At 38.8% G+C, this 18,272-nt stretch overlaps 1 protein-coding gene across 7 annotated transcripts in view; it reads right to left on the bottom strand.

Moving 5' to 3' along the window:
- UBR3 (ubiquitin protein ligase E3 component n-recognin 3) overlaps nucleotides 1-11,991 on the bottom strand; it is a 244,481-nt gene extending 232,490 nt beyond the window's left edge. For 3 of the 7 annotated variants that reach the window (XM_023259445.2, XR_002744827.2, XR_006583267.1), the window contains exon 1: nucleotides 11,381-11,991. In XM_023259445.2, coding sequence (XP_023115213.1) covers nucleotides 11,381-11,925 — 545 coding nt within the window. In that variant the 5' untranslated portion in view covers nucleotides 11,926-11,991. The remainder of the gene's footprint in view (nucleotides 1-11,380) is intronic. The other 4 variants (XM_023259440.2, XM_023259442.2, XM_023259443.2 and 1 more) reach the window with 2 other exon arrangements.
- Between the last annotated feature and the right edge of the window lie 6,281 nt (nucleotides 11,992-18,272).

Below are 18,272 nucleotides of genomic sequence, written 5' to 3'. Positions count from 1 at the left end.
TTTAATTTTTTTTTTTTCAACGTTTATTTATTTTTGGGACAGAGACAGAGCATGAACGGGGGAAGGGCAGAGAGAGAGGGAGACACAGAATCGGAAACAGGCTCCAGGCTCTGAGCCATCAGCCCAGAGCCCGACGCGGGGCTCGAACTCACAGACCGCGAGATCGTGACCTGGCTGAAGTCGGACGCTTAACCGACCGCGCCACCCAGGCGCCCCAATAAGCCTTTTTTTTAAGAAGGCCAAGTCAAAAGCAGATTTTCCTAGAACTGAAAATTACATTTATTTAAAAAAAAAATGTAATAGTCAAGCTAGACAGCAGATGAGATAGAGGTGAAGAAATTATCTAGAAGATAGATCTAGGAAATCACCCCCAATTCAGCCCAAAATAAGATAAATAAGTAGAAAATGAGTAAGCTCTAGGATTTAGAAGACAGAATGAGAAGATTCAACAAATACACTATAGCAATCCCAAAACAGAAATGAAACAATGGAAGAGACTTGAAATTCAAAGGGACAATGGTTGAGAATTTCCAGAAGCTATGAGACAAAATCTTCATCTAGAACCAACCCAACAAATAGAGTCCCACCTAGACACATCATAGTGAAATTACAGATCACCAAAAAGTAAACCTTAAAAGCAACCAATAAATAAAGCAGATTACTTGCAAAGAAACAATTACACTGAAATACTTCTCAACAATAGAAACCAGAGGACAACAGAATAGTATCATCAAAGTGCAAGGGAAAACAAATGTCAACTAAAATTCTCTACTCAGTTTAAATATTTTTAAGAGAGAGGTGCCTGAGGGTGCTCAGTCAGGTAAGCTCCCTACTTGGGCTCAGGTCATGATCTCTCACAGCTTGTGGGCTGAGCCCTGCGTTGTGCTCTGCACTGAAAACTCAGAGCCTGGAGCCTGCTTCAGATTCTGTGTCTCCCCTCTCGCTCCCCCTCCTCCTGCTCTCACGCTGTCTCTCTCTCTCTCTCTCAAAATAAATAAACTTAAAAAAATTGTTTTAACATTATTCAAGAAAGAAGGTGAGAACTACTCTAGCACCTGATTGCCTTATATTCTTTCATGCCTGTGAAGCTTTATGTATTCTGTTCCTTCTATCCACAATGTCATCCTTCACCTCCCAATCTCCCACCAGATCAAATTCTTTGTAAAGTTTTCTTTAACGTTCACTACTACACAGTAACAACAGAGGTGCCAGGAAGGAGCTTAGAACACAGGCTTTGGATGTGGACAGAAACAGATGTGAATAAGAGCTGTGTAACTTTGCTCAAGTTGCTTCTCTGAGATAGTATTTTCTTATGTAGATGCTAATATCAATCCCTAGGACTTGCTGAAAATGTTAAATGAGACATATGTAAATTCCTGATATAAAATAAGCACTCATTAATAAAATCTACAGATTGACTATTAGGGAAAAAAAATTTGAGAAGGTTGAAGGTTGCTCAATTAAGAAACTCAATAGCATTTGAAAATGTTTATAATATAAAATATTACCAAAAGAGCAAAAAATGAGAAATTGGAAAAAATAATTTTTAAAAGGATACTACTTATAGTAGAAACAAAAATAAGGTAATGAGGAACAAATCTAACAAAAGATACACAACTTATGGACAAAATTACTTTACTGGAAGAAAAAACAATTACTCTCATGGATAGGCAGACTAAATACTATAAAGACAATAATATATGTATTCTAGTGCAAAGTATTCTACTGCATGATTAAACCATAGTTTACTAATCTCCTTGTTTCCAATTTTTCCCAATTTAAAACAGTATTATAATGAATATCCTTGTACATGTCTCCTTTTAAAATGTCCTCAAATTTAATATGATTCCAATCAGTATCAGACAGAAATTTTCCACAGAATTTGACAAGTTACCCTGAAATTAAAATGAAAGAGTTAGGGACCAAGAATAGCCAAGTTTCTTTTTAAGAGTAATAATAAGGGGGGGCGCCTGGGTGGCTCAGTCGGTTAAGCGGCCGACTTCGGCTCAGGTCATGATCTTGCGGTCCGTGAGTTCGAGCCCCGCGTCGGGCTCTGTGCTGACAGCTCAGGGCCTGAAACCTGTTTCAGATTCTGTGTCTCCCTCTCTCTGACCCTCCCCCATTCATGCTCTGTGTCTCTCTGTCTCAAAAATAAATAAACATTAAAAAAAAATTTTTTTTAAAGAGTAATAATAAGGGAAATCCTGCCATATCAATAACTATTCTAATGTCACCATAATTGAAGCAGTATGATACTGTTGCCAGAGACATACCAATACAACAGAAAGCTTAGGACACATGTAGGAAATGGATATATGAGAGGTAGTGCTATAGATTGATGGAGGAAATAAAGATGTAAATATGAAATGCAAAACCTTAAATCTTTTAAAACAAAACATATAAGCATTTTTCTAAACAAAGATAGAGAGGACTGCTTTTAAAAGACACAAATAAAGGATGCCTGGATGGCTTAGCTGGTTGAGCATCCAACTCTTTATTTTGGCTCAGGTCATGATTTTCACAACCATAAGATCAAGCCCCACATCAGGCTCTTGGAGCCTGCATGGGATTCTCGCTCTCTCCCTTTCTCTCTGCCCCTTTCCACTGTCCCTCCTCTGCGCATATACACTCTCTCTCAAAATAAACATTTAAAAAAGAAACAAATAATACCAACTATAGAAGGAAAGTTACACTTTTAATTTAAAGCTTTTTTTATAACACTATTGTGTATTACAAGAGGAAAAGACAAGCCACAGATTGAAAGATGAAATTAGGAATCCACATAACCAAGGATCAGGATCTAGAATATATATATATATAGTAGTCTTAAAACTCAGTAAGATAAAACAAAAAAATAAATAAAAAATAAAAAACAGGTAAAGAATATGAACCAGCAATCACAAAGGAAGAATTCAAATAGCCTAAAAGCATGAAAAAATGTTCAACTTTACCAGTAGTCAGGAAAGTTTTAAAAATTAAAAATTAAAATTTTAAACTTAAAATAAAAATTTAAATTAAAAAAATTTTAAATGTTTATATCCAACACACACACACACACACACACACACACACACGTGTGTGTACATATATGTATATACAAGTATGTATACATATACACGTACACATGTGTACATATGTATGTATAGATACACACACACATATATGAAGAACAACACACTCTATGACCTAGCAATTCCTCTCCCAGGAATCTATCCTAAAAATATTCTAGTATATCTACACAAAGAGACACATGCAAAAATGTTCACTGCAGCCCTGTGGAAACAATGCAAAAATGTAAAGCATCTAATTGTCCGTTAGCAAAATAATCAGCAAACCATGATTCAGTCATACCACAGAATGCTTAATGGTGGTTAAAAATGAATGAACTAATCCATATTAGTAACTTGGTAAGTGAAAAAGGCAAGCTGCAAAAAGATTCACATAATATAAAATTTATGCAAAATTTTAACAGTAAAACAATCATATATTGCTTAGATGTAGTAGAAGTACAAAGCATGCATGGATATGACATGGGAATTTCAGGATAATGGTAACTCCTGAGGAGGGAAAGAGAAAGGAAGGGAGAAGAGGATGACCTTTAGTTCTTTGACCAGAAAAAGCTCTACAGCAAACAAGGCAAAAGGTTAACATCCATTAATCCCAGTGGTGAGTACAAAGGTATTTTTATATTATTTTTGTGCCTTTCTGTGTATTAAAAATGTTTCATAGTTGAAAACAGTTTTAATGATTTTTATATAACATTAAAATGATTAGAAAAAATAATTACAATCTAATAAGTCTTCCAAATTGCTGTGTTGTAGTTAAACCTTACTACAATGAAGATGACTAGAGATTACACTTCCAGCTCAAGTAGAATCTGCTACACTAAGAATCTGTCTATACTATTTCTAGTAAATTAGCAATAAAAAAAAAAAAGTACACTGAACACAGAAAAGATAACAAAAAAATTCTTCAACTCTTCTTCCTCCAAGCTCTTGGATCATGGGGAGTGTCATTGTTCCCTTGTTTGAATTTGTGACCTGAATTAGATGGATATCGCTGTAGAGAAAATTCCAGATTCATAAGGAAGAAAATTTCACAAAGTAATCCATGTAAATGCATGGATACGTACATAAATAATTTAGGAGATTAGCTCTAACACTCTCCCACAAAATCAATAAACACAAAATATGATATGATTAACCAAATTACTAAAACTCTAAATATGTGTGAGGTATAAACAAAAGAGGTCTTTATCATCAAATATTGAAAGTTGGTTATTTGGAGAGATATAACTTAGAAATGAAAAAAATTGTTACAATTCAGAAAATCAAATCCTACAGTATGGTTTCACGCTGTACTTATGTTATAGGAGTGGTGCCCCTACAGATGAGCTGGACAGTGAAAGTAAAACGTGCCTCTGGACTTTGCAGGAGAAGGTTTAACATAAAAGTTCAAGGACAGGAATGTACATACAGTGAGTTAAACAAATGAGGATCCCACTGCAATGGATAAGGTTGGCAGTGCAGGCAGAGGCCAAATGTGAGTGTAGGTGATCCTTGAAATTTTAAAAGTAGTCTAGAAAAAGCTCTCACTAGAGTATGAAAGGAATACTACAATTAGAATATAGCCATTTTGCAAACCTTAATGAAAATATGGATCTGGACAATAATAATCAGTAGTTACTACTATCTTTAACAAGATAGGTAACTTTATGGAGCACCTGGGTGGCTCCGTCGGTTGAGCGTCCGACTTCGGCTCAGGTCGTGATCTCGCAACTCGTGAGTTTCAGCCCCACATTGGGCTCGGTGCTGACAGCTCAGAGCCTGGAGCCTGCTTCAGATTCTGTGTCTCCCTCTCTCTCTGCCCCAACCCACTCACATTCTGTCTCTGTCTCTCTCAAAAATAAATAAACATTAAAAAAAAAAATTAAGATAGGTAACTTTATAACAAATGGATCACACTGACAAATCTGAGCCACTAGTTAATCCTAACATTAACTAAAGGAGAGACAAGGAAACGATCTGTAGCTCCTGATACAATGAATCAGGAAGTATAAAACACCATTATAAAGTTTCCTTGCCAAAACAAAACAACAACAAAAAAAACATAACCTAAAATTTGATCAAGACTCTAGATCCCAACCACTGGTTTACAGAAAATAATGGGCAGAGGAACAAGTTAAACATCACATCATAGAGATGCAATCAGTAATACTCAGAACGAAGGTTTCTTCAACTGCAGAGAACAAAAAAAGGGGGGGGGAAGGGTGGATTTAAGGGGGCTATAACATAGAAGAGTCCTAAGAGATACAACAACCAAACACAATATGAGGGCCTTGTTTGGATCCTAATTCTAAAGCAACTCTAAGAAATCATTCATGAAACTGGGAAAATCAGAACATTCACTGGATATTTGAAGACTTTAAAAATATCTGAATATTTTAGGTGTGGTAATGGTATTGTGGTTGTTCTTTTAATTGTGATAAAATATACATAAAATTTACCAATTTAACCTTTTTTTAATGTACAGTTCAGTAGTATTAAGTACATTCACATTGTTGTGCAGCCATCACCACAATCCATGTGTCTGAACTTCATTCCTAGCAGGTGTCTGAACTTCATTCCTTTTAAAGGTTGAGTAACATTCCATCTTTTTTTTTAAGTTTATTTATTATCTGAGAGAAAGAGCATGCATGCACGTAAGCAGGGGAGGGGCAGAGAGAGAGGGGGCTGCAGAATCCCAAGCAGGCTCCACGCTGACAGCTAGGGGCTGGATCCCAGGAACCATAAGATCATGACCTGAGCCAAAATCAAGAGTTAGATGCTTAAACCAACTGAGCCACCTAAGCACCCCAACATTCCATCTTATGTATAAACTACATTTTGTTGACCCATTCATCTGTCAATGGACATTTGGGTTATGTTTTATTCTTATGAGTTTATTTTTATTATCTCTTTACGGAGATACATATTCACATATTCATAAATTAATTTATAATATAACTGAGATTTGCTTCAAAATACTCCAGTTTGGAAGTAAAGAGCAGTGGAGAAAGGAATAATTAATTAAACAAGATACACTTCTCACTTAACAAAGATTGAAATACAGATAACACCATATACACTGGCCAAGACATAGGGAAACATGCTCTTTCATACATTGTCAGTGGGAGTGTAAATCCATGTCTTTGGAGGGTCTATCAAAGCTTAAAATATACACTTCCTTTAAGCAAGATATCACTTCTAGGAATTTATCCTCACCCATGTGCTCACACATATATACAAATAAGTGTATATAAGCATAGTGACTGCAACAATGTTTATAATACTCTAAAACTGAAAACAATTTAAATGTCTACCAGTAGGGAAATGACAGCATAAATTAACAGGAAAAAAAATTTAAAATGCAATGAACTATAATTTAACTATAAAAAAAAAAAAAAAAAAATAGGGGCGCCTGGGTGGCGCAGTCGGTTAAGCGTCCGACTTCAGCCAGGTCACGATCTCGCGGTCCGTGAGTTCGAACCCCGCGTCAGGCTCTGGGCTGATGGCTCGGAGCCTGGAGCCTGTTTCTGATTCTGTGTCTCCCTCTCTCTCTGCCCCTCCCCCGTTCATGCTCTGTCTCTCTCTGTCCCAAAAATAAATAAAAAACGTTGAAAAAAAATTTTTTTTAAAAATAAAAAAAACAAAATAAAATGGTTCTATGTGCACTAATAAGAGACCGTGTGCAATAAATATGGTAAGGGGAAAAAAGCCTGGTACAGCAGAGTATGACACAATTCAACCAGACATTCACTGCTTCCATTTCTGGCACTGCCACAGACCAAATAACCTAAAAATTTCTCACAACAAAACATCTACAATTGCAAAGTAAATTATAACTAATACCTTTTAAATGTATAGCTAAGCTCAAAAGAAAATAAGGGAAATCTCTCACTGAGGAGTGGGATGGAGGAAAGAGGAACCCTTACTTTTTACTTTATCCACTTACTTTTATGTTCTAAGCAATATGTATTACTTTTGAAATTAAAAAAGAAGGAAATTAAACCTAAATCACTCTGGAAAAAAAATGCTATGAATTTAATAATCAGTGCCACCTCCTGAATACCTAAACCAATGTAATCTTAGGGTAAATTTTCAGATACAACAACCACTATTTTATCCAACTGAATTCAATTTATTTTATACAATTTACTAAGCATCTAGTAAGTGCACGAGACTACACTGGCCTCTGATTAACTAACTGCAAGATGAGATTCCTATTTTTAAGGAGCTTAGAATGTGTAAGAAGAACAAGCAAGGAGGCAAAAAACAAAAAAATCTATAAATACAGGATAGAACATAAAAATGGTCATCATCTCATCAAAATTTGAGAACTAATTGTTTAAAATTCCAACTTCTGGTTAGCATCATCAGAACCAATCAGACATGATTTTAGATTTTTCATTACTTTTTTAAACTTTATCCATCCTTCAATCATTTGTGACAATGATGCATTTATTCATTAATGGCAAAATTATGCTGTTATGATATAGTTATTAATATCTAGCTTCCATATTCCATAGCCTTTGTGATTTCATCCCACAAATGAATTCTCAGTTGTTTTCTTCCTTTGGTTTGTATACCTGTTAATATTACATTATATCTATAACACTAATCAAAAATAACTTAAATCTTCTCCCCATATTTCTATAATTATAAATTTGAAAATTAAATAGTAATATAGGTTGTGATGGATCCAAGCTTCTTCCCCATCTCCAATCATACAAAATCTTACCCAAAGCGGACATTTGGGGAAAGGATTAAGGCACAGCAGGTTTTTCTCTCTTTTACTAAGAAAACAGATACAGAGAAAAATAGAATACTTGCTTAAAAATTTATTGAACAATGGGATTTATAAATTTCTATGGCAGTTACAACTCCAAAACAACACGTCTTTAATTTTTAGCAACCTAACAGGGTTTTAAGAAATATCAAAACTGAGAAAACTGAGAAAAGTTAAATATATTCTGTCCATGCCAGGATAGTCCAGCTTTGCCCACCAGAAAAACTGCTATAATTTGTTGATGATTTCCAGTTCTGAAAAGGTTCCAGAGGCAGCCTTTTAACCTGCACTGTTGGCTAACATCACCTCTGTCTCTCCAGGCAGTAGATTAATTCTGTGTAGCCTGGAATTATTCTTTCTAATCCAGAGCTGTAAAAATCTCAGAATATTTACATGGCCACAATACTTTTATTGTTTACCTTGGAATACCTTGAAATTGGACATGGCAGCTGCTAGCACATACAGCAACAGCTCTGCCTTTCAGATAGGCAACAGTAATTATTTAGTACTATGTATCAACTCATAAGAGCACTGCCTGACTAGGAAAAAAAATAAGAATCTACCAGATGTCAGCAAAGAAAGGCAAATGTTGTAAGATTAGGATGTGAACTATCTGACACAGTCAAATGCCCGAAAACCTGTATGAGTACCTTCAAAGAAACTCAGAGATCTTTCCGCCCCAGCACTGAAGCATCACAATTACAGATCAGACTTGCAACTCAATCAGATCAACTCGACAATTACTACCGTGTTCCAAACTTCAAGACAGAATCAATATTATTTCCTACTTTCACCTTGTTTAGGGGCATCCCAAATGCTAACCTAGTCTAAGAAGTAAAAAATGTCTAAATAGGGGCGCCTGGGTTGCTCAGTCCATCAGGTCTATCATGGTCCATGAGGTCCATCAGGTCCATCAGGTCCATCAGGTCTATCATCAGACCATCAGGTCTATCATGGTCCATGAGCTCGAGCCCCGTGTCAGGCTCTGTGCTGACAGCTCAGAGGCTGAAGCCTGCTTCAGATTCTGTGTCTCTCTCTGTCTCTGCCCCTCCCCAGCTCATGCTCTGTCTCTCTGTCTCAAAAATAAATAAAAACATTTAAAAAAAATTTTTTTTAATTTAAAAAAAATGTCTGAATATCAGTAAAGGATTGTTCCAATTCCTGTTTTAAAATCCCTTTTAAATTTTTTTTCATTTTTAAAAAGAAAAATAAACAAAAGCTCAAATAGGAATGGCATATTAAAAAAAAAGAAAGACAAAACACAGTATCAAACAGAAGTACCAATAGGAATGCTATTTGTAGAGACAGTAGAGAGAAATGTTGAGTTGTGACTCTCTGGAGCCAGCATACCTAGCTTACTACCTGTATAATCCTAAACAAGTTTTTAAAACTCTGTGCCCCACCCTCCTCTTCTGTATCATGAGAGTAGTGACAGTAACAATCTCAGAACTGTTGGAGATTAAAAGAGTTACATAATGTAAAGCAGTTAATCTTTGACCACTGTTTACCAAACAGATGGATAAAAATCCAAAGTGTTAATTACACTCTTTTTTTTTTTCCTTTTTTTAACCTTTATTCGTTTTTGATAGAGAGAGACAAAGTGCACGCAGGGGAGGGGCAGAAAGAGAGAGAGAGAGAGAGAGAGAGAGAGAGAGAGAGAGAGACAGAGACAGAGACAGAGAGACAGAGAGAACCAAAGCAGGCTCCAAGCTGTCAGCACAGAGCCAGATGCAGGGCTTGAACTCACGAACCATGAGATCATGACCAGAGCCCAAGTCAGACACTTAACCGACTGAGCCAACCAGGAAAGTGTTAACAACACTCTTAGAGTACTGATTTACTGACATGGAAAGACCTCTTGGATAAGTGAAAAATGCAAGATGTATAGAACAGTGTATATGTTACCTTTTACATAAAAGAAACTGAAAAATCAAAATACATATTCATCCTTATTCGTTTTTAAGCACTAAGAAAAGTAATAATGGTGGGAAGGAACTGGGCAGATAAAAGACAAGATAGGAGGGAAACTTCAAACCGTGCATCTTTTTATTTTTTTCTTTTGCTTTTTTAGCTATATGAATATTTTAGCTATTCAAATATTAATTTTTAAGTATTTAATTTTTTAAATAGTTAAATATTTAAATATTTTTTTTAATATTTCATTTTTTAGTTCCCAGATGTTGGCTGCAATTACTACTGCCGTTGTTGTTGTTAGTAGTTGCAGTAGCAAGGTCAAAATACCTCCTTCCTGAAGTACTGCCTCTGCACAGAAGCCTCCTCTAACTTCCAGATTATTTAAAGAATTTATCATTTTCTACTCTACTTAAGCGGTTTAAGAGGTCGGTCAATGTCTTGTTCATCTTCCATATCCTAGGTGCCTTGCCTGCACCTGATAGATACAAAGGTTCTATAGTAAAAGTAACCTACAAATACTCCAAAGAAGAAAACAGTGACCATTTCTAAAGGGATTATGCTCTATCATCAATTATAAAACCTAAAAAATTTTAAACTTGAACAACTGGGTTTGCTAACATCCTTTCAACTACCGCCCAGACAAAATGTCCTCTCTTGCATCAGGTTTCTTCTTTTCCCAGGACTTCCCCAGACATTGATATCGTGTCCCAAAACCAAGACAGTATACACGTACCAACTCGTTAGCTCACTGCAATCTCTGAAATGCCTTTTGTCCTAAGTCCCAACACCCTGGTACATTGCTGCTATCTAAAAAAACATTTGTTGACTGTCCCTCTTTAGATAGAGGTTCGCATATTAGCGAGTGAATAAAGTGCCCTTTTAACTGGAGAAGACCTAACACTCGATTCCTAATTCGCTCAGTGTTTTGTTTGTTCTTCTGGTGTGTAGGGTATTCTGTAACCGACTGTTCAGTAGCCCAATTCTAGATGTCATTCCAGCACACCAAATACTCCACTGACAGCTCAACAGTCACTTTTCATGCAGGCCCCTCCCCTTCCCTCCTCCCTCAACCTCTCAAGCGCTAGAGCTCCTTCCCCGATACTGACAGACACACTGACAGTTCAGAAGTCCTTCTCCCCAAGCCGTTCTCCCCTGCAGCTGGCTGCAAGACCACCTCCCCGACTCTTACAATCCTGCGACCCAATTCCGTCCCTAACACCATCCCCCGCCCAGCCAATCCAAATCACATCATCAGTTTCTTCCCAAGAATCCGGCAGCTTTAAAGCCTTTCCCGAGAAGTACACAACTGACAGCTTGACACCTGATTCCCCAGATTCCCCTTTCCTCCTTCCCCTCCTGCCCCACGCACTGGCTCTTCTGTCGCTACCACACACTCGCCCTGGCTTCCCCGAAAATTGAAAGCCTCGTTCCGTAAACATGCGCTCTGCTCTCCCCGCTCCCCATTCCCTTTCCGCCGCCGACAGCTCAGTCACCTCCATCCCCGTGTGGCTGCACCCTCCCCCACCCCCTTCCCGTGACAGCTCAGGGTCGGCTCCCAGCCTTCCGCACGCCCCAGGCCTCCCCAGACCCGGCTTGGGCCGCCGGCGTGCCCCCCGCCCCGGAGGGGGGCTCCACTCACCCACTCTCCCGCATCACGTTGCTGTCCCCGCAGTCACAGGCACCCCCAGCCTGGCTGCGAAACATGTTGAAGTCGTGTCCGGTGTGGTCGCCCTGGTGGAAGCACTCGGCGCACAGCGACATGCAGGGGGAGATGCCGCACGTCCGGCAGCGGTAGGCCACGAAGTTGGCTGTCCAGACCAGGCCGCAGAGCGCCGCGGGGTCGTAGGCCCGCACTGCTGCGCAGAACTCGTCGTAGCCTCCGCCGCCCGCCAGAAGGCACTTACACCACTCCAGGGCCTCCTCCTCGGCCGCCCCCGGACCGCCCCCGCCGCCGGCTGCCGCCGCCTCCTCGCCGTCCGCAGCCGCGGCCAGCGGCCGCTCGGCGCTCAGCACTCGCTCCAGCAGCGCTTGTAGCTCCTCAGCACCTGCCCTGTTGTCCGGCCGGCTAAGGGCCGCCTTCAGGTGCGCCGCGGTGGCCGCCTTGTCCAGGGCCAGCCCGGGCGCGGGCAGCTCGGGTTGGGGCGGCTGCGGCCCCCCGACGGCCGCCGCGGCCGCCGCCGCCATGATGAGAGCTCAGAATTTGGAGAGCCCAGGGCCGGCGGCTCCTCCCGGGAGGGTGGGGGAATTGACTGCTGCGATTGCTCGGCCCGCCCAACTCTCGCGATACCCCGGAGCTGCCGCGCACCTCCGTCCGCGTCCCCGCCCCTGCACACGCCCCCTCGGGCTGCGGGGCCTGCTCCCCGCCCCTCTCTCGTGGGACCTGGGGTGTTACTTCCCGCTCCTCTTGGCTCTCAAAGTTGAGAGCTACCGAAATAAAGGATACGCCTTAAAAATGAATAAATAAGTAAATACGGGCCACTTTAATATGGGCCACATGAAAAATCTTTCATATGGACTTTTTCCTTCTGTATTTACCTGGACTGTGGAATTACACACAGCATCTTGCAGATGTACTTTAAGTATTTGCATTTCGTTTTACGATATAGATTCCCATTGTTATTAATCCTTAATTACTACTGAATCACTATTACTATTAAAGCTAACTCCTAGTTTTCCCCCCTGAATCAATTCTTACCCTCACGCTATTACCAAGTTAATCTAAAGTACATTTTTTAGGCGATTAAAGTACACTACATTCTTACTATCATGTTCCTGTTCAAGATTCTCAGTGGGAAAAAAAAGCCAAGCTCCTTAAATCCTCTCTCAAAAACCCATCTTTCTGTCCTTATCTCCTGACACTACTCCAGGTTTGCCATATGAAAGAGACCAATGGGACTGTTCACTGTTTTGTGAGCCTTTATCATTTCCTGCCTCTGGGGCTTTATTGCTTCTAGTTCCCACACTACTGTATTCCTCTCACTCACCCTACAAACCAGTTCTAGCACAGTCTTCCCCTATAATTTATTTTCTTCAAAAGGATGGCTCTTCTTAACTTACTTGATGATACAACTTTTTTTTTAACTCTACATCTAATCTGGGTCTGAACTTCGCACCTAGAGGTCTTAAAGAGTCCCATGCTCCACCAACTGAGCCAGCCAGACACCCCTTGATTAAACAACTTATTGGCTTTACTGTAAAATCTCATCTCCACCCCACTACTAATGGTAATTTTTTTTTTTTAATTTATTTCATTTTGAGAGAGACAGAGCTTGCGAGGGAGGGACAGAGAGAGAGGGAGACAGAGAAGGCCAAGCAGGCTCCACACTGTCAGAGAAGAGCTTTACGTGGAGCTAGAGCTCACTAAACTGTGAGATCCTGACCTGAGCCTGCTTAACCAAGGCACCCCAAATTGGTAAATTTCTTCACTGCCAAATTTCATCATTGGCCATAAATACTCAAATATTTGTCTGATTGTTAAATAGAACATAATTACAACAGATAATGCTTGTTGGATATTTATTATGGGCCATGCTCTTTATCTATGTTAGTTCTTTTAATTCTCTTGATAATTCTGAGATAAGAACTGTTATTAGAGGAAACTAAAACTTAAAGAGATGATTTATGTGCCCCAAAACACACAGCTAGCTGTTAAATGAAATGTGACATCTGATTCCAAAGCCCTGATCTTAACTACCACGCCAGTATTTCCCAAACCTACCTGATCCCTAAGAATCACCTGAAGCTCTACTCACAAAAACAGATTCCCAGGCACCACCTCAGACCTAAGGAATCAAAATCTCCTACATAGCAAAATATAAATCTTGAGAGAGAGAATCATTAACGATCTTTCCCGAACTAAAAATCTACAGCTCATTGAAGTTTCCACAGCTTACTTCCAGACACTTGGCTGTGTTATACAAATACCTTAGTAACACATGACAGAGGAGAACCAGAAAAAAAAAAAAAAAAAAAAAAAAAACTGTAGGAGAAATAATTCAAGGAAGTAGAATAAGAGTATTTCCAATCCATGACCCCAAATTTATAAGTGAATTGAACATGACTTAAACATACTATTTCACATGCCCTGACCCTCTATATAAATAAAGCATTTCATACTAATTATCAAGCAGTGATAAGTAATTCAAAAGTTGCTCAAAAAAAAAAAAGTTGCTCAATAATTCTCTTGATGAATCACCAAATTACAAAGCAAGTAAATTCCAGGAATATTTCAAACTAAGGTAGAACTAGTATGTAGTCACTAGTCAACGTCTGTGGGTTAAGGCAGTCGGGGAAGTGTGCTGATACAGCTCTCCAGGATTGTTTTCCTGTGGAAAATAACAAGAGTGCCCTCCCTGCTTGACCATGATAATGCATGCTGGCAAATGAAGCCTTTTCAGCACTTCTCAGTGGTCTCTGTACACTCCTAAAATTCTGCAAATGTCCACAGAATCCCACCAGGGTCTCTTTTTCTCTAAACAACAACAACTAAATTTAAATACTACCCTGTATTTCAGTTACATATTCATTGCAGCACATGCACAGAAATCCAGACACTTGTCAGATTTCCCACTTATTCTGGTAATGAGGATATCAGACTTATTCAAAATCAAAAAAACTGTTAAAAATCATTGGTAATAACAAGAACATAAATAAACCAATTGAAAAATGGGCAAAATATGTGAACAGACATTTTTGGAAAGAAGACATATTAATGGCCAATAGACATAGAGAAGATGCTCATCATCATTAGTCATTAAGGAAATGCAAATTACAACTGTAAGATACTACTATACATACCCACTAGAATGGTGATAATCAAAAAGATAGACAATAACAAATGTTGGCAAGGATATGGAAAAACAATAACCCTCATACTGTACTGATGGGAATGTAAAATAGTACAGCCTCTTGGGAAAACAGTTTGGCAGTTACTTAAAAATTTAAACATACCATTTGAGACAAGATGGATAGACCTAGAGGGTACTATGCTAAGTGAAATAAGTCAGAGTAAGAGAGACAAATACTATATGATTCCGCTCATAATGGAATATTTTAAAAAAAGGAATAAACAAAAAGCAGAGTCGGCCATACAATTACAGGGAAGAAGTGATGGTTGCCAGAGGGAAGGGGGGTGGAGGGTTGAGCAAAATGGGTGAAGAGAAGTGGAAGATACTGTACAGGCCTCCAAGTTATAGAATGCGGAAGTCACAGGAATAAAAAGCAGAGCATAAGGTCAGTGATATTGTCATAGCAATATAATGGGACAGATGGTAGCTACACTTGTGGTGAACATAGCATAATGTATAAACTTGTCAAACCACAAGCTGTACACCTGAAACTAATGTAACATTGTCAACTATATTCTAATAAAAAATAAAAAAAAATTAGGAGTGCCTAATTGTTTCAGTGCCTAATTGTTTCAGTAGAACATGCAACTCTTGATCTCAGGGTCCTGAGTTCAATCCCACCGTGGGTGTGGAGCCTACTTAAAAAAAATTAAATTAAGTTAAAAATTAAACATAAATTTACCATAGAGCCCTGCAGTTCCACTCCTAGAAATCTACCCAAGAGAATTTATACCATATGTCCACACAAAAACTTATAAATATTCATAACAGTATTATTCATAATAATCAAAAAAACTGGAAATGATCCAAAGGTCTATGAATTTGTAAATGGATAAACAAAATGTGGCATGTTTCATATAATGATATACTATTTAATGATAAAAGGAATGAAGTTTTGATATGTGCTACAACATGAATAAACTTCAAAAATGTTATGTCAATGAAGGAAGTCAGACACAAAAAACACATTATTCTATTTACATGAACTGTCCAGAAAAGACAAATGTATAGAGACAGAAAGTGGTTGTCTGGAGCTGGGGGTGAGAACGGACAGTGGATGCAAATGGGTACAAGGGATCTTTCTTTAGAATGATAAAAATGTTCTAAGGATGGTTGGGGTGATGGTTACACAACTATGTAATTTGCTAAAACTCACTGAATTTAACTGTAAAAAAAGGTGGGTTTTTATGGTATGAAACCAGACTTCAATAAATCAGTTAATAATAATAATAGTAATCAGTAGTATTAACTATTGTTTGAGATCAATGAAATCATCAAGTTTCTGTCCAGATAGAAACTATTTTACTGCTTTAGCTTTCAAAATCATATGACAGGCTCTCAAATCTTTGCTTTTCCTAAAATGTCTGCAGCTTCTATGATTCGGATTCAGGAAGACTGACATTTTCTCTTTCAGTGCCTGAGTGAAATATAAAATCTCTTCTTCTAAACTACCTCTCAAATCACTGTGCTGTATCAAGGGGAATTCCTACAAGGATCATATTTCCATGAGGGAAAGCCAGATTGAAATTCAGCTGAAAACTCCACACTCCTTAAATGCTATACCTCATTAAATGTTACTGTTACTCTACTGAGGACATTGAATAAATAATGCAGCAGACTGCTGTTACAGAAAGCTGCAATATTGTATCTAAAAAACTGCATTTTGGGGGCGCCTGGGTGGCTCAGTCGGAGTCTGTGACTTCGGCTCAGGTCATGATTTGCAGTCTGTGAGTTCAATCCCTGCATCGGGCTCTGTACTGACAGCTCAGAGCCTGGAGTCTGCTTCAGATTCTGTGTCTCCCTGTCTCTCTCTCTGCCCCTCCCCCGCTCATGCTCTGTCTTCTCTCTCTGTCAAAAATAAATAAACATTAAAAAAACTGCATTTTGTATGTATTCCATCTTAGCATGAGGAAGAATCTTGTGATACGTCTAAATTGGCTTTTCAAATGAAAATAAACCACACAGATAAGGTAAAAACTATAAATGATAGATAACACAATTGCTTCTAAAATTAAACACCCTTAACAGAGAACTTACAAATTAATGTAAACACTCCAAAGTTGTTTTTGTATTTATCAGGACTCTCTGGATGCAAGAGACAAAACCCCAACTCGAACTAGCTTAAGCCAAAAAGAAGACCATATTTAATCATATAAATAATGGAGGGAAGAGAGAGATCAATCTGGACGCATCCTTATCTTTGCTTTCAGGATGGGCTCCATGGGCTCAAACAGCTTCTGTAAATGGGCCTCCCCAACCCCAACTCTAGGGCATATCTCCACAACCTCGCAATGGAGAAATGAGTCTCTTCTCTGCCAGATCCCCTTAAAACCCTGGGGAAGAACTCTGACCGACATAGCTAGTGGCCCATGCCACACTTATTACACATACAAGATGACTGCCACAGTATTAACTTGTAAAGTTCCTTCTGGCTCCTATATACACACCAGACTTTCTCTAGGTGCACAGCAAATTCACCAGTTCTAATCACGATTGTTAAAATTTCACGCTGTGAGAAATATTGTGCCTACTATGGCCAAGAAATTCAGCCAGGTGACCACATTTAAGATTCACAACAACCCTGATAGAGAATTGTTATTATCCCCATTTCACAAGCAGCAATGATACCCTTCATTTCATGGAGTCAAGACATATGAACAAACACTGGAAGAGAAATTTATTGTTTCTACATGTGCCCGTCTGCTTTCTCCTCTCTCTCTCTCTCTCTCTCCCCCTTCTCTCCCTTCTTTCTTTCTTTAAACTGAGTCCTTTAAAATCTTGCAACTGTACTTACCATGATTCTCTCATTTGTTTAATACTGAAGCTAGGACATTTTTAGTAAGTTTCTCAACTCATGCTTTAGATGTATTTTGGGGAAAAAAGCGTAATAGTGCATTAAGGATTTGACCTATATTAGCTCCTCTACAGACTGGTCTGCGCAACTTTTCCGAGGTTATAAATGCTTAACAATCTTCTGGGGTCTTTTTCATTATCATTTAATACCATTACATGTTGTCCTAATTTTCTTTCCTCCCCCCCCCCTTTTTTTAAGCCAGAGAGAAGTTGTTTTCTCTGCATCTCCACTAAAGAACAGAAAATTTTCACCCACTGCCTTATACATGCAGCAAATAAATTCAGTATTTGTTGAGCCCCTGCTAGTTGCTCTGCAAGAGCTGAGGATAGCACTGTGAACAAAACAGACATGGTCCATGGCGTGGCCTGGAGTGGCACAACTCCACAGGTACCATTCTCATAGGATGCAATACTTCTGACATGGACCTTGCAGACTGATAAAATCACATTCTATATTACAGCCTAATCTACAAATGCATTATTACTATGGCGACAATTATTATTACTTCTGATTTTGTAGTGAGAAAACATTTTTAATGGGTACAAAAAATATTAACCACAAAAAAGAAAAGACTAGCTGACAAAATGAGTTAATTTAAAACTTTAAATTTCTGGTCATTAAAAGACACCAATAAGAGTTACAAAATTTGGGGGCACCTGGGTGGCTCAGTCAGTTAAGCGTCCAACTTTGGCTCAGCTCATAATCTCACAGTTCATGGGTTCTGGCCCCAATGTCAGGCTCTGTGCTGACAGCTCAGAGCCTGGAGCCTGCTTTGTATTTTGTGTCTCCTCTCTCTCTCTCTGCCCTTCCCACACTGTCTCTCTCTCTCT

The sequence above is a fragment of the Felis catus genome, chromosome C1 (genome assembly GCF_018350175.1).
Source record: "Felis catus isolate Fca126 chromosome C1, F.catus_Fca126_mat1.0, whole genome shotgun sequence".
Lineage (NCBI taxonomy): Eukaryota > Metazoa > Chordata > Mammalia > Carnivora > Felidae > Felis > Felis catus.
The sequence above is the reverse complement of the archived record's forward strand: the minus strand, read 5'-3'. Positions and strand labels throughout refer to the sequence as shown.